The sequence below is a fragment of the Falco punctatus genome, assembly GCF_963210335.1.
Source record: "Falco punctatus genome assembly, chromosome: 1".
NCBI lineage: Eukaryota > Metazoa > Chordata > Aves > Falconiformes > Falconidae > Falco > Falco punctatus.
The window spans coordinates 127,468,410-127,492,419 of record NC_137580.1 but is presented as its reverse complement, the minus strand read 5'-3'; the positions used below and the strand labels follow the sequence as shown (position 1 = coordinate 127,492,419).

The 24,010-nt window shown below is 46.1% G+C and overlaps 3 protein-coding genes across 6 annotated transcripts in view; 1 reads left to right on the top strand and 2 right to left on the bottom strand.

Annotated features, from left to right (window-relative positions):
* Positions 1 to 325: 325 nt before the first annotated feature.
* On the bottom strand, positions 326 to 11,700 carry LRRC45 (leucine rich repeat containing 45). 3 transcript variants are annotated; one of them, XM_080373849.1, is made up of 17 exons: positions 11,432 to 11,698; positions 10,937 to 10,998; positions 9,996 to 10,066; positions 9,503 to 9,681; positions 8,656 to 8,787; positions 7,994 to 8,106; positions 7,378 to 7,436; positions 7,176 to 7,253; positions 5,959 to 6,094; positions 5,576 to 5,653; positions 5,291 to 5,402; positions 5,054 to 5,124; positions 4,080 to 4,172; positions 3,381 to 3,473; positions 2,332 to 2,505; positions 2,095 to 2,242; positions 326 to 1,702 (listed from the first exon to the last, which is right to left on the bottom strand). In XM_080373849.1, the coding sequence occupies exons 1-17, from the start codon at positions 11,649 to 11,651 to the stop codon at positions 1,506 to 1,508; spliced, it is 2,016 nt and encodes a 671-aa protein (XP_080229975.1). In that variant the 5' UTR covers positions 11,652 to 11,698; the 3' UTR covers positions 326 to 1,505. The 3 variants fall into 3 exon arrangements, with proteins under 3 accessions (XP_080229975.1, XP_080229976.1, XP_080229977.1); XM_080373850.1 differs by having other exon boundaries at positions 8,656 to 8,784; positions 11,432 to 11,696; XM_080373851.1 differs by lacking the exon at positions 7,176 to 7,253 and having other exon boundaries at positions 11,432 to 11,700.
* Positions 11,701 to 11,702: 2 nt separating this feature from the next.
* CENPX (centromere protein X) lies at positions 11,703 to 14,690 on the top strand. Its single transcript, XM_080373909.1, has 5 exons — positions 11,703 to 11,767; positions 11,871 to 11,922; positions 11,989 to 12,042; positions 12,228 to 12,316; positions 12,442 to 14,690. Exons 1-5 carry the CDS (start codon positions 11,729 to 11,731, stop codon positions 12,454 to 12,456), a joined length of 249 nt encoding a protein of 82 aa, XP_080230035.1. The 5' UTR covers positions 11,703 to 11,728; the 3' UTR covers positions 12,457 to 14,690.
* A 723-nt stretch (positions 14,691 to 15,413) lies between these two features.
* Positions 15,414 to 24,010, bottom strand: part of ASPSCR1 (ASPSCR1 tether for SLC2A4, UBX domain containing) — a 48,827-nt gene continuing 40,230 nt past the window's right edge. Inside the window, exons 13-16 of one of the 2 annotated variants that reach the window (XM_080373862.1) lie at positions 19,145 to 19,196; positions 18,441 to 18,510; positions 17,925 to 18,115; positions 15,414 to 16,563 (exon numbers count right to left, since the gene is read on the bottom strand). In XM_080373862.1, the coding sequence (XP_080229988.1) occupies positions 16,550 to 16,563; positions 17,925 to 18,115; positions 18,441 to 18,510; positions 19,145 to 19,196 (327 nt within the window). In that variant the 3' untranslated portion in view covers positions 15,414 to 16,549. Of the gene's footprint in view, positions 16,564 to 17,924; positions 18,116 to 18,440; positions 18,511 to 19,144; positions 19,197 to 24,010 lie in introns of those variants that run through there. The other variant, XR_013925766.1, reaches the window with a different exon arrangement.

Below are 24,010 nucleotides of genomic sequence, written 5' to 3'. Positions count from 1 at the left end.
TTTTCCCTCCCCTGCTGCCCAGCACCCGCAGACCGCCGCGTTCAGCACCGGCTCCCTCCTCCCCGTGACTGCGCGCAGGTCCCCGGCTCTGTCGCCGCTCGGAGCCGCCACCTACAGCCACACGCCGCACCCCCCTGTAACCACCCCCCAGGTCCAGGACAGACGCGGGACCTTCCTGAGAGCAAGCAGCAGGAGGCCCTCCCTCTACACCAAGCCAAACATCCAGCTTGTTACAGCCCAGTGTTATGGCAAAATGCAGCAGCTCTTTATTAAAAAAGCAGAGCAAAACCCAGTATGAAAAATCACAAACATAAACCAACCAGTTCACACAAAAGTTCATTTTCCAGTTGCCTCTTAAACCATGTACCACAAGTTCATCTCCCCCACCACACTCTCACTGCAGAAACTAGCAGGAGGCTCTTATTGTGCTGCCCTGACAGAGGCCTCCGCTGCCCCCCATTCAGACCTTTACATCCCTTCCCTTTCTCAGGCCACGTGAGGACTGTGAGGACACGTGGTGCTAGGAAAAGGAAGCACCTTCTCCCCTTTGCGCTCTGAGAAGCAGCTCCCCAGCGGTGAGTCACAAGCACCTTCTCCTGGGTAAGGCCCAGAAAATGGCACTGTCCGCTCCACAATTCTGAGAAGCCAGCAGGACATTTTTGCCGTCTGTCATACCAGAATGAAATTCGAATGCATTTTAGCCACAAGAACTCCAGCCAATGGTTGCAGTTCACAGTGAGGAAGCACAGATGCTGACCCCCAACATCCCACCCCACCCTTTCCATGCCAGTCAGTGTGGTATAGGCTTGAACCATGGCCAAAGCCCAGCTGCCCAACATGGATATGGACAGCCACTGCACAGCAGTCTCCCTCTGCGTAGCTGTTTCCATACATAACAAATGCGCATCTACCACCCATTGCTGCAGCCAGAGCTGTGGAAGGTAAAAGAGCCAAAGTGTGCCCAGCCAGCTGCTGCTTCCATCTGTAAGCAATGGGTATGAAAGCACAGCTGGGTAAGATCTGGTGTTTGCAGTAGCTTCAGGACCCCATAGGCAAAGGAAATGGCACCCACCTACACAGAACTGTAAACGCTGGTGTCTGTCATTCATCAGGTTTCACTGTTAACAGCCCTGGCATCCAGACAAAAGACTTCAGAAGGAGCGCTGCCCAGGGAACATACAACCCCCGGTAACACAACAGGGCATGCCGACAAAAGAGTGGTGCTGTATAAAAGGACACAGAAACTAGTTCAAATGCAGTAGCAGTGCAGGGGAAGGGCCCCACATAACTCAGATCCACGAGCCTCTATCCCAGCCCTGGATGGTTGTTTCCTCCTCTCCTTTATGTGGCTGGGAGCAAGAGTTCTGAAGAGTAAGAACAATTTTCTGTGTTTTCAAGCCTTTGTGTCACCCCACTCTGACAAACTGTCCCACTTAGAAGAGGCTGTACCCGAGTTGCTCACCCTCTTCCTGACAGCAGATATCTGGATCCCTTAAGCCACACTCTTATTTCCTAGAACTGTGGGTTCCCAAGGGGGAGCCCTGAACATATGCCATGATGGCATTCTGCAAGAAACTTGCTCGCTGGGCCTCTTCTTCCTTCATCCTGGAGATGTCAGCCTCTTTCGTTCTCAGCTTCTCCAGCAGCACAGAGATTTCACTTTCTTTGTCCAGCAGTGCCTCACGGTGACTACTTGATAGGGCTGTGAAATAAGAGCAGCATTCGAAAATTAGGGTGCCCTAGAATAGACAGAACATGTTACAGGCAAAGGCAACAGAAGCAGGACGATCACAGGCACACGAGAGAAGCTGTATGAGACAGCATGAGAGGTTTTGCACAAACAAGATGTTACACTTGACTGTGCAGGAAATCCAAACACTTTGCTTGCTGTGCAGCTCTGGGTAGTTATCTGAGTCTTGCTCTCTATAAAGTGAGGACAAGAGTCCCTGCAAATACATCAGGATGGAGGGTACAATTCACAACTGTACGCACAGGCAGGAAGCATTGCTGTCGCCACCTGTAAGCGCAGCTCACTTCCAGGCCCAATGCTGGATAAGTCAGCGTTACCACTTGAAGCATGAAAGGATCCATCACCTTTCAGCTGTCTTTCCAGGGCTGCAATCTTCTCTCTCAGCCCGTCCTGTGCTGTGCGTTCAGCTTGCAGGTGTCCAATGTGCTCTTGTAATTCCACTTTCACTTTATTCACCTCTGTCACTTTCTCCTCTTCCTTACTCTTTAGGTCCTGACACACAAAGGAAAGTCCATGAATAACCAAACAACTTCAGCAACTTGGCCCTGCGGTGACTGCATCTCTACTCCAGTCCAAATTACCTGCTGAAGTTCCTCTAGCCGCCTTCTGAGTCCATCAGCATGCAGGCTCAACTGATTGGCTTTGGCTTGGGCTTCAGCAATCATTTGTTTTTGCTTAATGCAGCAGTTCTGAGCTTCATTTCGTGACTCAGTCATCAGCCGCAGCTTCTCTTCTAGGTGTTCTAGCTGTTGCCGCTGTAACACACAAAGGAAAATAGATCAGTTCCATTCCATTCCTGCAAAGGGACTCTCAGCTTTTTGTTGTCAACTGAGCAAACCCTTGGTTGAGTCAAGTGGCACTGAAGAACAAGCATAGGACTTAGCCATAACAGATAAGGCACTTCGCCCTTGCATTCAGGGGTAAATCTAAGCTGCTTTCTGTTGCCAGTGAAAACATTCTGGTGGAGACGCTGCAAGGCCAATTCACTCACTGAGAAACAGAGGCATGTCCTTGGCAGAAGCACCAACGCCACTGCCAACGGTTACAACTAATGCTCTACCTTCACTTCCTCTGTATCCCAAATGGCTCTGAAGCACTGCTACACGCAGCTAGGCAACTGCTGTGTCCCACCACACACAAAGCAGCTTTTATACATTTGTAACTCAGTAAAGCATTTTCTTTTGTGACGTCACACGTAAGTAAACACTTTAATAGCTTTGGTGTATTTTCCTTACGCCTTGTTCCCTTTCACAGGATGTTGACTTCATTGCCATTTTCACAAAGTTCAGTTCTACAGTGACTTTTAAATCCGGCAGCAGTAGCCACCTGCAGAAATTTCTCTAAGTCCAGGGAAAGGAGCAGCCCATGAGAGCTGCTGTTAAATAGAAGGATTCACATCAGTTCTGTTACTACTGGGAAGCACGGAGCAGGTGGGGACAGTGGTTATGTTCTGGAGACAATTCAAAGCAGCCTTTTCAGAACTCCTTCCTCAGAAATCACACTACTTGCAGGCCAGTGAAACCCAGAGCAGGGAGTTACTCATCAATTCCCCAAGACAAAAACATAGGCTAGGCAGACAAATTCACTCCTTTCCACAGAGGCAGTGTCCACAGACAGGTCTTGTTCTTACCTCCTCCAGCCGTGCCTGATTCCGGACTTTCATTAACTCCTCTTCAGCACGGCCTCGCTCAGCAAGTGCAGCTGCTTTGACTTGGCTCAGCTCCTGCCACAGAAACATGAAAGATAATTCCAGGCAAGAGAACCTGCATCCCTGCAACACTGACCAGAAAACATTAGCAGCTTCCCATTGCAGACAACAATGTAACACAGCTGTGTCTCTCACTCAGGGGCAGAGAAAACAAACCTAGGCTACATAACCTCTTCTCGCCCCAAGACTGACATCTAAAATCAATAAGAATTTCAGTTATATGAAGGCAAGTAATGGGTCAAGCTTTCCAAAGACAGGGGAATAGGAGAAGGCAGTGCTGGATCTAGCTGGGGGACAGATAAGGAAAACCAGGCTACACTACTTGGAACCACATGGGAAACCCATGAAGTCAAATCCTGGTAAGAATCTGACCATGTTCAATGGGATCTTCAGTTTTGTTCAATCAGATTCTAGAAATGTCTCCTTGGAACCTTCTCCTTCCTTAGTCCAAAGCAGTGAAAAATAATTTTAGCTGGTGAACGGCTATTTCCTGTTCCTCCCTACAGCACATGACAATCTTTACACAGGCCAGCTATGGAAGATTCCACAAACCTCCTCTGGAAGCCTTCTCCTGCCACTGCTACCTGAGCATTCCAAGATGCCTGGAGCATCCATTCTCACCTCCTCCAGAGCTATCCTGATGGCCTCCAGCCTCTGGATCCTGTCCTGCATGGAACGTTCACTGGTCTCAATGTGCTGTGTCATATGACCCACCTGCAAAGCAATAGAAACCGTTTAAGCAAGTGCCAGAAACCCACTTGTCTCTCCAGGCATAGCAGCACAGCCATTTGGCATGAGATAGAGCATCCTCTCATTAACCCACCTCCCACCAAAGAAGAACTCTTACCTCCCTCAGAGATCCACTAGGAAACTGTCATGCAGATAGAATCTGCCCTCTAGAAACTAGGAACTTCAGACAGAGATCCCTTCCAGGCCAAGATGAAAGGTACAGAGTCCAAGCTCTGATCTTCAAGTGGTATTGAAACACCAGAGGTGCATTTTCTAGTTGTGTCTAAAATCTTCCTGGCCTATGTCTTTTCTTACAAGATTTCAAAATCTTCAGAAAAATCTATCCGTATAACTTTATTTTTGAGAGATTCTACACGTCAATAGACACTCCAAAAGAGAATTGATCACAGCCTCTTGTCCTGTCCACACTCAGACAGAATCCCCCTGAAACATAACAGAGAAGGAACTGGCAAGCTGAACCCTGTTAAAGGACTGGTTGCATACAGCACATATGCCTCAATTTCCTCTATTAAGGCATCTTTGTCAGCAAGCACCACAGGACTGCTTATTCAGAATTACCCCTATGCATCGCAAGCCTGATGCAAGGGCCAGCCTCCAAGCCTCTTTTGTAGAATCATGTACCACTCTGGTCCATACTCTTACAAAATCTTACTAGCTAGTAGAATGTCTTGTCATCTCTTCAGCTAGGCTTTGGTTGTAAAAATGGCCTATTATTCCCACAGTTAAGACCAAGTCCACTAATTTTTAAACTTGTTTAAGAGTAGCTGACAGCAATGACCTCCAGTTGCACCTGCATGTCAGGATCAAAGACTAACCTCAGTATGCTGCAGAATGCCCATTCTTACCTCTTTTACCCGAAGGGATTCCATGTCTTCAAGGCTTTGTTTAAATCTTTTCTTCTCCATTTCCAGGTGTTCTGCAGATTAAAAGCAGGCATATTGCAATTACAGCATTCATACCACGCAGGCTATGTCTATACTCTATCACAAACACTTCTACCCGTTCTCCTTGGCTGCCTTGCACCCATGGACAGCAATCCCAACCCATAGGTGTCCATGTGCCGTTTCTGCTCCTCCACTCACCCTCAGCCCGTATGGCCCGCAGCTTCAGCTCTGCTGTTCTGTTTGTCAGGTCTTGTTTTACCTGGAACAGCTGATCCTGCTGAACTTTGCACTTCTTCTCCAACTCATCCACCTACAAGGGAATTACCACCACAAAGGATTTTCTCTTCCTATTAGCAGAGAAAGTTGGCTGTACAGAAAAATCAGCAGACACACAAACAAGGATCAAAGTAAAGAACGTATAAACATAGCAGAAGTAAACCATGTCCAAACTCCCGCTTCTCAGCCTTGGACTTGCTTTCCTACCTGGTTTCTAAGAAGCAGATTTTTCTCACTGGCAGCAGACAAGTCATGCAAAAGCTTGCCTTCCCGAACAGCACCTTCCTGCAAACAGAGTCAAAATTAAGAACCTGTACTCATCTTGGTTCTTGCACTGCCAACCTACTCCAATCAACACCACATCCAGCTAAATCCCACCTACCCCATAAACACCATGGCTCCTCTTCACACCTAGCACTCACCTATCTCATCCACACAAGAATTTTTGTCATGGTAGCTGTGGTTAACCGGCTACCTGATGGTTGTAAAAGTCACGCTTGCCTACCCCATTCAGCATCCCCCAAATCTACACAAACCAGGCATGACCTGGCACCCTACTCTCAAACCTGACCAGGACTTTTCCAGCTGACCTGCTTCTGCTGCTGGAGCTCCATAAAGTGGCACTCAGCCATGCTGGCTTGTTCCTGTTTTACAGCATTCAGAAGTTCTCCCAAGTTGTGCACCTTCTGCTCAGACAGAGCCAGGGCAGCTTCAGTCATCTGCAGCCTATACAGAGAAACACTTTCCAGAGTCCCTTATAAAGGAGACGCTTCCAGTGAGCTCTCTGTGCCACACAGTACACGATGTTAATGCATATTTGGCAGTGGATGCCATCAGGCTTGCTAAATGAGGTATTTTAATTCCTGCTAGTGGAAGGTATCCCTGCCCATGGCGTGGGGGAGGAATTAGATGATCTTTAAGGTCCCTTACAACCCAAACCATTCTGTGATTATATTTTTTTGTTGCCCCTGGGAAAAAGACACTGCATATCTCTGCGCCCAACAGCCTCTGCAAACCATAAGTGACCTGGGACTTCTCAGAGCCTGGTGTTCTGGTGCCTCATTGCATTTTCCCCATGTTGTCTTCCATGAGCTGTTTTCCACACCTGGACCACTCCAGGATTTGCCCACTCTCACAGGAAAACAAAGCTAGCTACTTTACACCACTACAAGGTTGTTTACAATTAGGGATAGAATTTTAAACACAGGTAGCAGGAGTGATTTGCTTAATCTGTACATGAGGGACATGACCACACTGAGGCATGGCATGATGGAACTACCTTTACCCAACAGAACAGAACAAGCCAGGCTCATCGATGTTTGAAGTCTAATCACTGTCATGTGCACGTGGCTTTACACAACCTTACACTTTTCAGGCAGCTCGACCTCATTGTTTCTAAGCGTACAGTCTTACTGGTCAGGCTCCTCCATAGCTGCAGTGGTTCTCAAAAGATATTGCCAACTGCCAGAGGAAGCAGGTACATACTCTTGCCAGGCTGTGAACTGTACAAGGAACATGTCCCCATCCCCACAATCCTTTTTTTTTTTTTTTTTTTTTAATCTTTTCACCCTCTGTAATTCACTTGCTTTTACACCAGTGCACTGTAATTTTACTTAAAAGCAAGCTAAATATCTAGCATGACAAACCCAAAGGCCTGATCTGACCATAATTTCTGGATGCTACTGCAGAACTAAGCGAAACAGTAAGCCAGGCGCTCTACAAGATTATCCCTTTTCTGAACGGTTCTGCTCAGCATTGCCTATACAGCACAGAACAGAGGGAAGGCTAAGGTTTTTCTCCTCCATACTTGGCTTTCAGTGAGTTCATAATAGAGTGCTGCTCATCCAATGCTTCCTGCAGCTGGCTGACTCGTGCTGCAGATATCCTGCATTTGGGGGGAAAAAAGAAAAGAAAGAAGGGAGGGGAAACCCAAACAGGTAATTTTTACCAGGAAATGGAGAGGACCCAGTTCTTTCAAAGAGCAGAAAGCATTCAGAAATACAACTCACCTGCCACTCCTGGCTATTTCTTCTCTCTGCTTATCTATAGTGTCCATCAAATCCAAGAACTGTGAACAAGGCAAACATCAGTAAGAAAACTAACTGCATCAGCTTGAAGCATTTACATTTCTCATCTTTCTCTTCCTAGTGACAGCTGAAGACAGGTCAAGCTGCTCTACTGAAAGCAAGCAAACTAGAGGTTTGATGGGTTCATCAGCATATCTGACTGAGGTAATCAACTATAGGTACTCTGCACCCTTAAGTGTCAGAAGAAAAGCAGATATATTTCAAGGTTTTTACCACTTTGAAAACATCAAACCAGTTGCATAAGAACATAAAGCACAAACATGGGTGAAAAAATCACTAGAACTCCTCTAGAATCCAGAGCGAATATGCTCAGCAGGGCATGTTTCCATACCCATACTGCTACAGATTTGATTCCTGGGCAACCTAGCTCAGAGGAAGGACCCAATTTACTAAACTACGCTGTGTGCCCACCCATAAAGATGCACCTGCAACTTCAAGTGCACAATAATCCTGTCACTGAGTGTTTCATGGGGACACTGAGGGAAAGCATGGGATTCCAGCTGCCCCATTTGAACTGCCAATGTGTAAGACTGCTGACCTGCTTGGTATTCTCATCCTTCAGACTCAAAACCTCCTTGCTGAGTATGTATGTTCGGTTCTGGGTCTCATTCAGGATAGTCTCACGGTCTTGGTTGTGATTCATGGCTTGTTCTGATGCAGAGAGAGCAGGAGAGCATGCACATGTTTCTAATACAACAGAGCAGCAGGCACTGCTGGAAGATGTAGCACTCGGAATAACACCTGGCTATCAGAAGCACCAGGACAGCAGCCCTTCTCAGGCTGGCCCAGGTAGAGAGACTGCTCCCACCTTACAGACACAAGGTGGGGCGGGTAGAACCAAAGAGAACAGTGTATATGGGGTTGTCAAGACCTCAGCCTCAGGAGAGCCATTCAACTCCACTGTAGGTAGGACAACAAAGGACATGCTGCATTGACCATATCCAAACTTGGCTACTCAGAGGCAAACTAGAGTCTCAAGTTCTCCCACATTCACATGACACAATAATCTCTAGTTCAATCCAAATTATTTTTTACCTCTTGCTGGTTAAAAGTGACGCTTCCAACTTAACACCATGTAAATGCTGTTGAGAAAGGGAGGGGAAGAGAGCTAGCTCTCTTCTGGAGCAGCAAGTGTCCTAAATCCCTCAAGTGGTGAAATGGCAGTTACTGATTCTTTCCTGTGCAATAAGTAATACTTACCGACAGCTTTCAGGATGTCACTAGGAACGTTGTTCCCAGCCAGCTCCAGCCTCTTCAGGGTCTTGTTGCTGTGCAGACAGTTCAGCAAAGCTCGGCCACCCAGAAGCCCAATATTATTCCAACGCAAATCTACTAAGACAGCAAACTTTCACCCCGGTAGCCACACATCTGCTGAAAAGCACAGGGCTCGAGAGAAACCATGCTCCCAATACATCTACAAGCATAGCAAACTGATCCCAGATGGTCTCAGCACAAACACAGATGAACACTATCTCCCTTTTCAAGATGCATGAGTGAGAGAGAACAACAGACAAAGCAGGAAAGGCAGGGATGAATCTTAAGTGCAGTGAAGCGCAGGAAGCCATCACAGTTCAAAAGGTACACAGATTAGCCTCTTTTCATCTCTCGAGCCTTCCTTCCACCACCAGAGTCTCCCGATGAGAAAGAACTGGCATCAAGAACTGTGTTTTCCTCAAGGAAATTCTGGCAAAGTTCCTTACTAAGGGCAAAGCAAGTGTGAAATCTCAGAGTCTGGCATGAGGCACACCAGCAGCACCCATACATGGTAATGAACCCATTCCCTCCTCCACCAAGAACTGTTCTTCTCCAAGCACACAATTCTTCGTCTGCCAGTGTGGTTCCAGAGACTCCAGTTACAGTTCCCACTCTCCAAAGGCCACGGGGATGTGACCTTCTCCCTGCATAAAGCCTGCAAAGCACTCCAGACTGACAGGAATTGGGAATGACACTGACTAGCTAGCAGAGATCAGGGCAGGCTGCAACAAATCTGAAGACGTATGCATGTGCACACACATATGTAGGTGGGCAAAGAACTAGTCACTCTTACCCAGCTCCTGAAGGCTGGCATTTTGTTTCAGTGCCATGGCCAGATCTCCAGCCCCTTGATGGTTGATCTGGTTATTGCGCAGGTCCAGTTGCTGAAGAAAGTTGTTTGCTCCCAGTCCTTGGCAGAAAAAGGAGAAGCCCTCCTCCCACACACCAAGGCTGTTCCATTCCAAGATGAGGCTAGGGAAAATCAGACAGGATGGGAGTTCAAGGAGTAAACAGACAGTTGCAAGAGGTCACACCTGGATCACAGTACACATTTGAACATCCAGCTCTGCTAACTGACCCAGTATCAAAGAGCAGGATGGTGCTAGGGCCTTGCATCCTCTAAAATGGCACCTCTAGTTCTCACTCCTTAACCCATCCCATCCCTTAGAAGAAATAGCACCACTTGACATTCCTACTACCCCAACAAAAAACACCCTCGGCCCTTTTCTAACGTTGTGCACCATCTGGCAGGAATAACAGAAAGACAGGTAGATACAAGTTTTTACCTCCTGATGGATTTGTTCTGCCTAAGAAGTTTTCCCAAAGCCTCAGCTCCCACGTTTCGCAGGTTATTTCCCTGAAACAAAAGTCCCAGGTGGTCAGTAGGCTATGCCCTGCCCCAGTCCAGCTATCCCATCAAACACCACCAGCTGCACCCCAGCTATAATGCTGATTTCAACCTGCCAAAGATAGTTTACATAACACTTGTTTAATGTATCAGTCAGCTTTCCAGAAAATGAAAGACCCCGGGGGGAACGGTGAATACATACACCGCTAGTCTTATGAGGCATCACGACTGGGAGCTCACAAAAATCACAGAATAGCACAGGATCTGCACAGCCCACGATGGGATGGAAAATGTTGATTCTAGGTAGGCAGAACCACTTCAACACAAGCCATTAAAAAGGGCTCAGCTAGCACCAGCACAGATGGGAAAGAAAGGTGTAGTTTGGGACTGTAGATTCAAGGGAATAGCTATGTGCCAGAGGAATACAGACAGAAAGTCACTCTTGCAGTAGAGTGATCATCATTTCTGAAAGTGGGTGCTTAGTTCCAAGCCCAGAGTACCTGAAAGACGCAGGCAAGCTGGATAAACTCTACAGAAGTGCAAATCAAACAACTAGTAACTCACTGATTACTGCAGAGACCCAAAGGAAAGTGTACATGCGCCTCATCTGACCAAGGGATAACCATCAAAAACATATACGGTCATAACTTCCTATCAGAACAGAGTAACTAAATTAAAACGGGTAAAGATGAGCCACAAAGTAACTTCAGAAAGTCGCAACATGGTGTTAAGGAGGCCAGGACTGAGTTACTCGGGAACAAGAGCTTTGCAGAAGGTACGTCTGCAGAACGCCCTGCAGCAGGGCCGCCTCAATTGGGACCCAGCTCCCGCTCCTGCTGCCTTCCCGCCTCCGCCTCCACTCTGTTCGAACAGACTCACCTTCAGATCCAAAGATTTGACTGAGGTGTTGGAGCACAGACCATGCAACAGAAGTTTTACACCTGAGTAGAAAAAAAAAAAACCTGCCGGTCGCTGCTCCCGCCCGGGCACCACCTGCGCGCGCTGCGGAGGGAGCGGCTGCCGGCGGGGCGGGGCGCGGCTCCAGTCCGGGCAGCGGCACCGGGGGGAGCGCAGGTCACCGGCACCTCCCGGCGGCCCACGGCCGCACACCCCCGCCCCCGCCCCTCACACTTCCGACGTGTAGCGGCCCGGTGCCCAGCTCCGGCCGGCTGTCGCCCGCACCTCCCTGCACCGGCAGCCGCCGCCAGCCCTGGCCGCCCCGGCCCAGCAGCGGTGGGCGTGGAGAGGGCAGCTCCGGGGGGCGCCGCCCGGCGCAGAGGCCCTTCCCCCGGCCGTGCCCGGACACCCCTCGGTCCCCCCGCCTAGCCCGGCGTGAGGGGGCCGTCCGCCGGGGGAAGAAGCCACCACGCCCACCTTCCTCGCAGAGGCCGCAGTCGCCGAGCGCCACCTCAGCGAAGGGCGCGGCGCCGGGCAGCAGCCGGCCCAGCGCGCCGCACGTCTCCAGCGAGAGGCTCTGCGCTGCCAGGTCCAGGCGGCCGCGGCCCGGCGCCGCGCCGAGCTCCCGCAGCCGCTGCAGGACGGGCTCCTGGGGGGCCACGCAGAGCCGCGCGTAGGCCCGCCGGAACTCCTCCATGGCCGGCGGCGGGACGGCGGCGCCGCTCCGCCCCCGCGCCAGCCACGTGCTTCCGGGAGGCGGGGACCGGCGGCGCCATGGCTGAGCGGGGCGCCAGCGCCGATGGCTTCAGGAAGGTGCGGGGGAGGCGCTCAGCCGCGGGCGGCGTGGCGGGGGCGGGGGGGAACGCTCGGCCCCAGGCTGCCCCCGCCCCGCTCATCCGCTCGCTTCTCGGCGCAGGAGACCGTGGACCAGCTGCTCCGCCTGCACTTCCGCGACGGGAGGACCCGAGGTACCGGGGCGGCGGCGGGCGGGGCGGGCAGGGCCCCCGCCCCCACTGAGCGCTTTGTCGTTGCAGTTAACGGCGACGCGCAGCTGCTGATGGCGGAGATGCTGAACGTTTTCGTCCGAGGTGAGCGCGCCGCACCCGGGGCCAGCCTGAGCAGCCGGCGGTGCCGGTCCCGCCCCATCGCGCCCCCCCCCCCCCCCGAGCCCGGCCCGCCGGGCTCCAGCTCTGCCCCGCGGCCGCGCTCCTGAGGACCCGGCCCCCGAGGGACCCGCATGACAACGACCACACCCCCCCCCACACCCCCCCAGAGGCGGCGGCCCGGGCGGTGCGGCAGGCGAAGGCACAGGAGCTGGAGCAGGTGGACATCGAGCACCTGGAGAAGGTGCTGCCCCAGCTGGTAGGTGGCTGCGGGAGCGCCCCGGGCCTGGGGCCGAGGCAGGGCCCCCCTCCTCGGGGGGGGGGGGGGGGGGGGGGGGGGGGGGGGGCAGTGATGCTGAGCCGCCTGCGGGTCTCCCCTTACAGCTGCTGGATTTCTAGCGGCCCCCGGTGTACGTGCAGCTTGCCAGCGGAAGATCCCGGCCTGACAGTGAACATCAGGCTCATCCTCAGAGTCTAGCTCTGGGAAGAACAGTCTCAACTTTTTCTCTCCCTGCTGTTTTGCCTCCCTCTCCTCTCTCCTTTACCAAGCACGACAGAGCACCAGGCAACTGCGCTGTCCGCTGTCGGTTGTGAGAAGAGGCTGCCGCACACTTGTTTTGGCCGGCTGAGCGTGTCAGTGCCTTCTGCCTTGCTGCCTTCCTTTTTTACAGTAGCCTGCACATTGCTCTGTGCGGGTGCTTCTTCAGAGATGCATGGAAAGAGCTAATGGGTGGAAACATCCAAACTTCAGGATCTCATCGCCACAGCAGGCAGCTGTGGCTGGACCTTTAGGTCCAGCTCCAAGCCTGTCTAATGAATAGGTTAACAGGAGCTCAGTCACGGGCTCTTGCCAAAGGCAGGTAACTGATCTTTATTTTATAAATAAACAGTGTCTGTCCCTCACTACCTTCCAGTATTTCTCCAGGGCTGTGACATCAAAGAATGCTTGGAACCTTTTAACCATTTGATAATTCTCAGAAGCTGCTTCCCCTCTGCTATAAATTTGTTCTCACAAAGAAACATCAATAAATTAAAACAGTCTCCCTCCCTTGTGTAGGCTTTTTGGTGCAATTAATCATCGAAAGTCAAGTTGCTTCAAAGACTTGCAAAGTTTCCCCCTTACCCACCCTCTTCTCTAAATCTTTGTGGGACGAAAGGAAAAAGGACAGAATAACAAACAGCATGTGTGAGAATCCCACATCATGGGACAGCCTGGCCCCACAGTCAGATGGGGGGCCAGGGTGGGGGGGAAGCTGTGAAATAAGAAACCTTACACATGTAGGCAGGACCCACACAACTGAACCAGCTTTGTTGGGAAATATATAGCTGGCTGCATGAAAAGCAGCTGACACCAGTGTGTCTTAAGGATCACACACTCTGATGCCGGCTATCCGTAGTCTTTATGATTAGTAATAGCCATTTTTTCCCCACATTGACAGCTGTAGCCAGCAGCGGCTCAGTACTCTTTCAGCCAAGAGCTATCAAGGTCATTGCTTGGGACACCAGCCACTTGGAAACTTCAACTAAAACTACAATTTAATACACATTCTGATGACAGTACCAGCTTAAGCAGTGCCCCATCCCTCTGCACTGCAGCTTCTTTGCCAAGACAGCTGTTTGTGCAGCTGTACAAAGAAACCAATGAAGGAACTGACCTAGTTCAGCCTTCAGCCCCACAACCATATGGTAAAAGACAGCAACAGCAAAAAAATGCAAGTAATACTACCTCTGAATGCCCCAAAACCCCAGGGACGAGTTCAGCTACTACAGCAGAAGTGACAGTGAAAGAAAGCCAGTTCATGAGGTATCTGCATGTATTGTTCCATTGCAGGATAGGAATCCTTGAGGCAACTACCTTGGTGAAAAGTCTGCAGTTTTAAATATTGGAGCACCTTGTCCCTCTTAAAGAATTTACTCCTACTTTCTTGCCTTTTCCAGATTTCGAATCCTCGTATCTCCCCCCATTCTGACTCCTACTGACACACAGGTCTCTGAAAACTGCTGCCCTAAAAAGGCTATAGAGTTCACTTCCCTGACATACCTGGTCCATACACAACCATTCTTGACTGAAGAGGATCACCAATGTGAGTGTTAGTAGCAAAGCAGCATTTTAATAGCAGCAGCAGCAGCTAAAACTAACTTTTCTTTGCAGAGGGAAAGGGGAATAAGACCTCTAGTCTAGCTACTAAAGGTACCAAATTTTCATTCTCTTGAAAGAGAAGTAGATTAAATCAGGTTTGATGCATAGCTGAGTTACACAAGGGACAAGCACGAGCAGAACTCACTGAGATAGTGCACATTGTTAGCAACAGAAGTCTCCTAATCCTCAGCCCTGTACTTAAACAATGAAAACTACCCCAGTAATAATGCTGCTGCTTGTGTCCCTAACCTTTTCCTTCTGTTTTCCCATATCAGGTACTTGCAGACAATAGTTATGGTCAAAACTGGTGGAATCAAAGTAGCTAAACAAATCACTACTATGTGATGTTGCCTGTGCTCTTAAAAAAAAAAAAAAAAAAAAAAAAAAAAAAAAAAAAAGACTAGTACATCTGAAAGCACATTACAACTTCCTACCAACCAGACTGCTTCTGTTTATTGTAACACTGCGAATCAACAACACTAGCACAAGCATATCATCACCTATCATTAACCGTGGCTATAAGCTGCCCCCTGATATATCCTGCACAAATTCTGTGAAATGAATAAGCCTGGAATAGCACTTAAACCAAGATACAGATAGTCCTATGGAGCATAGGCTCATCCCACACTTCATCCACTGATGAAACTTTAAACATTATTTTTAATATGTTTTGTTTTGCTGTAGCATGTCTTTTATAGCCTGTCAAGTGCTGGAAGGGCTTGCTTTCCACAGTAAGGATTTAGAGCAGCAGCTGTACATAGTGCTTCTGCATTCTTCACTGGCAGCAGCCGCACACATTCCCTGTTTATGTTTGGGTGTCATATAAGAAATCCATCAACAGTTTTGCTAAAGCATTCTGCTCCCTCTACTCTGAGTCTCCTTTTTCCTCTTCCACCTTTCTTTCATGCCTCCCCCTCCCTCTGAGTTTCTTCAAAGCATCTGGGAGCATTTGGAAGTAATTAGACCTGAAGGGAAACGTTGGCCAGGCTGGGAGACAATGACAAGTGCCAGGAACCCTGGGTGCCCTTTCTAGCCACTTTGAAGTTCATTCAGATGGTACAAAGCTCCATTTTGCTTTGTTGAAAAAAAAAAAAAAAAAAGGGAGGAAGGGAATGAGGCATGACAGGCCCATTGAAAAGGGAGCAGGTTCCTGTGAACTGACAGAGAAACTGAGTACTGGGGGAAGAAACATATCAAAGAGACCGACAAAAAGGCCTCCTATGGCCACTCTGCTTTATTACATCTACAAACTGTGCAGATGCACATGTAGTTCAGGCAACAGTTGTATGTACAGGGAAAATAGAAAACATGTTATTACCGTAACATGGAACCCCAGCTGTCCAATGTGAATCACTGATCCATGGAGAAGACTTCAAATAAAATACAGCACCATGGCTACTGTGGCACTATAGAGTTCATCTCCAGTAAAAGCACAATTCTAACCAACAATATTCATCCCCATACAACATCTGCAGGAGGCAAAGATCTGGACTAGGGCTTCCCTCTGTACACTAATTGCAGTGCAGAGAACAGCTGCTCCACTGTTGAAACATTCAGACCATAGAAGTCCATAGATGGAAGGTCACATGAAAAGACCCTTTTACTGGTTGTTTTTTTTCCCCTTGCTGTAACTGTAATTACTGATGTTAATTACATGTAGTGAAAATAAAACACAGAGCTTGGGGCAGAAACAAACTCCACATGCATTCCATTAACAGATACCTGTGCTCTTTGTTAACAAGATTCTGGTGATTGAAAACAATACAAGTGCAGCAGACCAAGAGGTTCACAGGAAAAGCCTATTTGAACTGTTTTAAGTGACTTAAGCACTTCCTCTTCACTCGCCTTCCAGCCACCTATGCTCAGAATTATCAGTAGCACTAACCCCAGCCAGCAATAAGCAGAGAGAAGTCTTGCTCTAGACAGCACTTAACTATTCAGTTTTACCTATTGGATTGTATCTTTCTGCTAGAATTCAGACAGCTAGACTCAAGTTATGTCTGAAAGTAGAACTGGGAAGATTCGAATTTAAAAATATGGATAGAAACAAAGTCCTTCATAGAAAGAATATAGGAATTTTTTCCCCCTTAATTCTCTGTTCATATTATTTGCATGCAACAAACCTTAAATTTAACCTCTAACCTTGCTTCTGTAGTCACAAAGACCACAAATAGGACTTCCACTCCTCCAAAAGGCGCAACTGGCATCTGAAATAGCAATTTTCTATTTATAACTGATGTTCATACAGATTAGATCTCTCCAGCACCACCAACAATTTCTTACGTATTCTAAGTAGGTTCATCAGAAAAGGGGCACAGCTGACTGCTCACTGCTCCAGCAGCCCAGAATGTTTCATCTCTTTCCACCTACAAAACAAACATAAGAGCATTAAAACACTTAACCATGTAATTTGCACTGTATTGTTTCTCAATAACACGATCTGGTTGCTGAGGGTTCTATACACCTGTGCTCAGGCAACAGTTGGGTAGCACATAGGAGCACTTCTTAGAGAGATGGAATAATGAATTTCGGAGTGGGGAATTTCATCCTACATGTTATTAACATGCATGTTAGAGCATGTTATTAACCTTCCATACCACCTATTAACAGGTAACCTGCACAGGTAGCTGAGAGTTATTTCATACTTTATCCACATAATCTTTACTTGGGAAAGAAAGTTCTACGCTTAAGCGAAATGCTTTGAGCATACTGGAAACGGGAAACAGTAAAGATACTGTTTCCTGCATGATCTGCATCAGTATCCTGATACCGGTTCTAAACCAGACCGGCCACAGCAGGGAAACACACCAACCTACTGGTCACAGCCTTCCAGCGATCATTTCATACCTTATGCTATGCTTGCTGGAGCTGATGGCCCTACAGTACCTTCCACAATCAAATACTAAAATTCTCATTCAGGAAGTTAACATTTGGCATTATTAGCCAGGGAATTCCACATAATTCTTCCTAGTTTTATTGCCATTAAGGGGGTTGACTCAACATGGGATGTGGGGTTGGTTTCTTTTTCTGTTTGTTTTTTCCTTCCTCTGCACTGCATCAAAAAATTAATATTGCCAATTGTTTAATTCCTGAATCTTTAGTTACTTTGAATTTTGTATGAATTCTCATATAAAACCACACATAAGCTATTGGTTCTGAGACTAAAAATAAGGTTGCAGTTTTCCAGTCATGGGTAAACCAAGAAAAAATTCATAATGGAAACTCGTTGCAGTCTTAACTATGGAAGACCACTACTGGTTTGCAGCAAAGGTCAAAATCAGAAAGATCAACTAAAAAAAAAAAAAAAAAAACATCAAGAGAAAGCAAAGCACTAAGACTATACCAGCAAAGGAAAAATAACAAGAGATTTAACAGATGACATGGGCCCTTGGTAAGTAGAGTATCAAGTCTATTAGTATTGGAACTACAGCAGCAGAGTTAAGAATGCAACATGTGAAACCCACGACACAGTTAAGACTGCTGCAAGCACATGGATTAGACATCAGACTCAATGTCGTCCAGATCCTGCATTCAGATACTTCTCCAGTGAGAGCTGAGGTTTAAGTCACAAACTGTTTTGTGATTGACAAGCATCAAACCCAATGTCCTCCAAACTTTACGTTGACATCTTCAAGAATATTGTCAGCATCCAACACATTTGGCACAGAGAAGCCTGCCTTTCTGGGGAGTTCAAAATGAGAAGAGCTCTCCTCTGTTTTTATGATACCTGACAGCTTCAGCCATTTGGGTATTTTCCCAGGGGCCCTTCTCAACACCTGTGAAGAAGCTTCATGCACGCTTGCTGGTTCTGGCTGCTCACTGGTCTTCCTGTCACTCCCCACTTTTGGTTCAGATTTGGATGGAATTGCAGATTCTAAAGATGACGAGGCAGAAGGAACTAATGATTTGGACAGACATCTGAGGAAGAAAATAAGCAAGTAGAAATAAGCTTGATTTTTTCATAATAGCCATAATAGTACCACCACCACTTAAACTTTTGAAGTCAGATTGAAAAGGCTCTTCGTTTTCATTATAAAAGCCCTACGATTCACTTGATTTAGTCACTGAAATCCTACTTTGCAAAGAACTCGCAAAGCTATGAAGTTAAATATGACAGTATGACTGTTTCAGGAGAAGTCCTTGTATCTTCAGAGCATGTTTCGTTGTAGCAAGACAGGCTCGTTTCATGCTTCCCATCCCTGAAACACTCACCCATTTGCAACTCTATTCAGTCCCAGCGTACCTGGCTACTAATAAATCAGCTGCAGAAGGGGAAACTGCAGAGCTCAGCAGGTCCGATTTCAGGTAACAATCTGTTTAAAAATTAAACCCAAACACTTGTTTGGTAACAGAGACACATCACTCACCAAAGAATCACGTAGCTTTCGGCTCAGCAAATACTATAGTAAATCTCCACCACCTTCCTCCAGCTGAGACAGGACACTTTTAAACTATGACAGTTTCTTTCAGTGCTCACTGCATCTCAGAAACTTTCTGTGAAGCCAGAGCATGGGAGAAACGGAGATTCTAAGCATATCTCAGAAGTGTCAAAGAATCAGAGATTCAGATCTGTTGTCCCATCTCCAGCCAGTCCACTACTGGACGAGGTCTGTTTCATTGTGTTTCATAGTCATTTGTCTAGTTAACATTTTGAACAACAGAATTTCCTTCTACAGAGTTGTTAGTCTATCATTCTTGTCCCCATAATAGACAACGCCTACTCCACAGCCTAACAAGTCTCAGAAGAAAGGTGCTATGTTTGCATTTGTGCTCAAGCTAACTGACCCAGCTAGCTCTGAAGAGCTTCAGCCATTCAGAATGGGAACATTCACCACTTCTTGAGGACCACATCTTTTGTCGGAGGAACTCTGAACTTAGGAACATAATTGGTTTGGGTGTGCTATAGGAGCTATACAGTCAGCTGAAGAAGAGAAGAAATTCACTCACCCCTGCTCTCCTCAGATCCAAAATGAATTACAGCAGTTGGAACCAGATTAGCCTGCAGCAAAAGAGGAAAAGAAGGGATCACTGATAGTGAACTGTGAAAGCATCTACAGTGAACATCAGAGACAGGTTAGACAGCTACGTACAAATTCACAGAGTTCAAGCTGAGGTCACCGAACCACCTATAATTCAGAAAAAGCTAAAGTTGTATAGAGCACAGGGCACCTGGAATAAGACAGGAAGCAAAATTCTATGATCTATTCAATTACATACAGATGACAAGACCTGTACAGCAAGTGCTCATTGAGCTGATGACCTGTCATTTGTTTTCCTCTGTCCCCGTATCTCAGGCCATTATATTTCACCCACATTCTCCACTGCTGAGCAGATAACGTAAGTATGATTAAGAATCTTCCAAGACCCGAGTGGCTGATAGCAAGAGAAGGAAAACCTAGCTACATCCTCAGAAATCTAGTCTAGATTACTCTATTACATTTACACCCTGTCTCTAGTTGGAATTAGTCTAATTTTAAGACCTTTCTAAGATGCAGTCTATCTTTTTATAAATTCAGCCTGAATTCCTAGTTCCTACTTGTCAGAATAATTACCATATTCAAACTTTTTTTTCATCCATTTAGCTCATTATGTGACCTAGCTAACTGTAGGACTGCCTTTTTCATGTCTGCATTTGTCAGTCTGATGATATTTATTTCATCTGTAAATGTTATTAATTATTATTTTGTATTTATATATCTACCTCCAAACCAAATAAAAATAATGAACAGTGTGGCCAGAATTAATAGCAGCCAAACACCAGCCTAAGTGATCTATGTTTTTCAGCAGTTCCTCAGACTATTATTTGAGATGTCAGCCAGCCAAATCATAATTTAGCGTGGGCTTTAATTACACTGTATGGCACACCTTAAAACCGCCGCCCCCCCTCCCAGGACATGAAGCACTGAATCAAGTGAAAGTAAGTTAAAAGTATGTGAATTGAGTCTGTGATCTTGTAAGTACTACCTCCATACAGAAAGACCTATGATAAAAGGATAGTGCCACAGTGCCTTGGCTGACCACATCAATGGAGAGATGGGAGACGCTGCCTGTCTCATTGGGAATAGCCCCAGAAAGGCATGCACCGCACTATCTTCAGCCTTATCTCTTTGCCTACCTCTTCAGCACTCAACAACAAGCAGCAATTTCTGGCCAAACGCATACACAAAAAAAAGCCCCACTAAACAGAGTTCCCATTAGCTCAAATCTAAGAGAACAAATTCTTCCTTCTGCAACTCAGAAGTGCAATAAAGCCATAGTCAGCTTTTGCCACTGCACCATTAACTATCACTCCAGAGAGAAGAGAGACTCTGCAGGGGGATGCAGGGGAGAAAAAAAAAACTAACAAAAAACCAGGGAAAAATTAAAAAAAGAAAAGGAAGGAAAAGGGGCAATGTCTACAGTCCTAATCAGCAGGCCTGGTTCCTCTTTCAACCTGTTTGTACATTTACCACATTGCTTTACACTTCAGTTTCCCCCATTCTAAGGTGTATATCCATCACACAGGAAGAATGAGATGGCAACTGATGTCTCTCAAGTTATTCAAATGTAATGCACCAGATAGTGGCTGGCTTGTTGCAGTTCACTTGTTATTCTCTGATAACAAATAGCAACAAATCAAAATGATGAAGCTTTGTGTTATGCTTTTAATTATGCCTAAATACTCAACACAACCCAAAGCTTCATTGCTTTACACTCAAGTCTCTTATGTCATGGCTAAATAGCTTTATTCAACTACCTCTGCATAAATATATACTGAATAAAATACAATACAAATATGAATTATGTTCAACATACTACCACATTAAATGACATTATACTGTGGAGAAGTAATTTGTCAGTAGCTCAAATGATGAATAATTCTAAACATAAAAGAAATTATGTTCAACTAGCCCTAAATAATATACAGGATCAGATTCAAGCCAGTAAGAAACAATGATCACAATGTAATAAAATTCAACACCATAAGAAATGAAGATTCATGAACAATTAACACAGACATAAACCAGCTGTATTGTAGAAAGAAAGAGTTAACAAAATTAAGCATGCCAATTAAAGACCTGGCTGTCAGAGGAAATTGAAGTAAAATCCTTAGCTATTGAATCCTTAGATGTTGAATAAACATTACTTGGGAAAATGGAGTCTTAGAAATGCCATGCAGCCCTAAGTAAAAAAAGCAAGCAGGAAAGCAAGCATTAAAGCAAACTAGCAAATGTTGACATTTACCCAGAATTAAAAAAATAATAAAGATCTTTCAACTTTGGTAGTTAATACTTCTAAGGTCAATAATAAGGAATAAAGGGTTTAGAGAAATACAATTCAAGGATTAAACCAACAAAAGTTACAATAAGAAGTTCAGATAAAGGAAGTCCCTAAAATAATTAATTGGGCAACCCATTATTAAGATCAAGGAATCCAATTAAAGGAGAGAATTTCAATGACTTCTTTGGATCAGTTTTAACATCAGGGAGACTTGGAGAGGGGCAACTGTTCTCGATCTGTAACAAACCACAACACGGGTAAGACCCTAAGCAGCTAAAAGGACAGAAATACCGAGCCATGTCAGTCATTGCCACCACTGAATCACTGACCAGCTGGGGGTGGAAACACCACCTGAAGATTGCCTAGTCCAAATCCCTCTGCTCTGCCCAGGGCCAGGGAGATCAGGTTTCTTTGGACTCACAGTCCCACTGGTTCAACTGAGGAATCACAAAAGCAACTGCAGGTGAGTGAGGAGGGTACCTACCTACAAAGCTTGCTCTGCCACTTACAGCAATTACAGCATGACACCACACCCTCAAAGAAACTAAAGCACCAGAAAAACTGGTGCTGGAACTAAGCAATACCTTAACAAGCACTACATCACCATGTCCAGATGGTACATCCAAGTGTTCTCAAGGGACTGCAGAGTAAGAGATTGAAAGCTTCATGCTAAAAAGAGACACTGCAGCAAGCACGGGCTTGTATTTTTAAAAGGGTTTGAAGGTGATATGCAGAAGATTAATATAATATCGTGTAACCAGCTGTATCAGTAAGGATTCTGAAAGAAAAGTATCATATTTATTACTGGAATACCATCAGTATAATATACATAAAGAAAAACTAGTCAAAACAATTATTTTAAGCTTTTGGAAGGCCTTATACTAAGAGACTGGTAAAGAAACCAAATCATCATAGTGTAAAAGTAGTAAGTACTGTCATAGCCAGAAACTGTACAGAAAGTGTTGATTAATGGTCTGCATTTACCCTGGCAAAACAGTAACACTAAATTTCTCACCTTAATCCAATAAAATAAATAGCTAAAAGCAAGCAACTGCCCCTCTTTGTATCATCATTAATGCATACTTAGGAATTGTGCAAGGCAGACTGCCTGCTCCTGAGTTTTCCTGAACCTCTGTTGCCACCATCAGCACAGTCAGGATACTGTAATGACTGTCCTTGGACCTGATCCAGCCAGCAATTACTAGAACTCAAAGGAAATCTGATCTTCACGGAGTTGTCTGTGGATTGCTACCTAATACAGAAACCAATAAAACCGTATTAACGGGAGGCAAAATGAAACAGCTTCACCTATCTTCCTGACTACAAACTTAAAATGAGAATGCGGTATTACAAATGTTTTGACACTAATCCAAAGGCTGTAGGAGCCTTTCACATACAGTACGGCCTACATCATATTAGGCTGCTGGAGCATGAGACATTCATCAGTCTACTCCAAGTCTCAACTCCTGCTAAAGTACCCAGGCATCTTCACATCCTTGAACTGACATTTTAGCAGAAATCATTATTTATTAGGTCTTTTAACATTTCATTCCTCAATCAACATGGCCTAAGGTTGCCTGCTCCAGTCACAAAGACAGCTCTCCATAAACTTTTTTAATTAAGAAGTACCAGACACTGTTTAGAAACCCCAGAGAAAACTCTTGCAAGAGCTTTGATGTTTCCGCTGCATTCGTCTGAAGGGATCCCTCTATTTTGGAAATGGGTGCCTTAAATAGCTCAGCTCCCCCACACACACACACAGAGTTACACTCAAGCCCTTTTACACACAACATCCTTTTCATGCCAGCTGCAAGTTGGAAAATGAGGTTTTTGTAGTGTGTTAGTGTTGGAATTTTTTAATAACCTCCCCTCTCTTTTTTTCCCCTCCCAACCAATTATCTTGGTAAATAATTAACATTCTGAAGGAGATAAGTAAGCATAGCATCTCAGAGCTCAAAGCCCTTTAGTTCAAAGCCCTGCCCTTTTCTCGTTTCCCTGCTGCCACCACTGAAACTTCCTTGTCAATCAAGCTCTGGGCACACACATCAAAGCTTCATGTGGGAATGGCCCCAAGGGGTCAGAGAAAATTCATGGCAGGGCCTGCATGAGGCACAAAGAGAAAAAGAGAGTGAGAAACAGAGCAAGAGCTAGACAGACACACTCAACCACACAAACGCACAGACAGAATGTGCCCCAATATAAACATCTACCCTATTTACTCACAGGTTGACAAATAACCATAGTTCCAAGTTTCAGGATCCACGTCCACAACCATTTCCCACTGCTGGCAAAACTTCAGTCCAAATGTTTCAGTTCAAAAATCTTTACATTGAAAGAAACTTAAAGGAACTAGACAGCAGCTCACCAGTATACAGAATGCAACCTCCCTCCCATGGCTCATTTCCCTGCATCCCTACCCTTTCCTGGGGTCAGCCAACACAGGGTACCGTCTTGCCAAATTTACATCTAGTAAGTCCTTTTTCTTCAATTCAAACAGACTACTGGCTCATTCATACAACCCTTTGTCTAGCTTCCTTTGTGCAGAATTCTCAG

Coding starts and splice junctions, on each gene's coding strand:
- CENPX (XM_080373909.1), top strand. CDS start 11,729: ATGGCTGAGCGGGGCGCCAGCGCCGATGGCTTCAGGAAG. Junction 11,768..11,870: donor GCGCCGATGGCTTCAGGAAG/GTGCGGGGGAGG, acceptor TTCTCGGCGCAG/GAGACCGTGGACCAGCTGCT. Junction 11,923..11,988: donor CCGCGACGGGAGGACCCGAG/GTACCGGGGCGG, acceptor TTGTCGTTGCAG/TTAACGGCGACGCGCAGCTG.
- LRRC45 (XM_080373849.1), bottom strand. CDS start 11,651: ATGGAGGAGTTCCGGCGGGCCTACGCGCGGCTCTGCGTGGCCCCCCAG. Junction 10,067..10,936: donor TCAAATCTTTGGATCTGAAG/GTGAGTCTGTTC, acceptor CTTTTGTTTCAG/GGAAATAACCTGCGAAACGT. Junction 8,788..9,502: donor TGCCAGCCTTCAGGAGCTGG/GTAAGAGTGACT, acceptor TTGCTGTCTTAG/TAGATTTGCGTTGGAATAAT.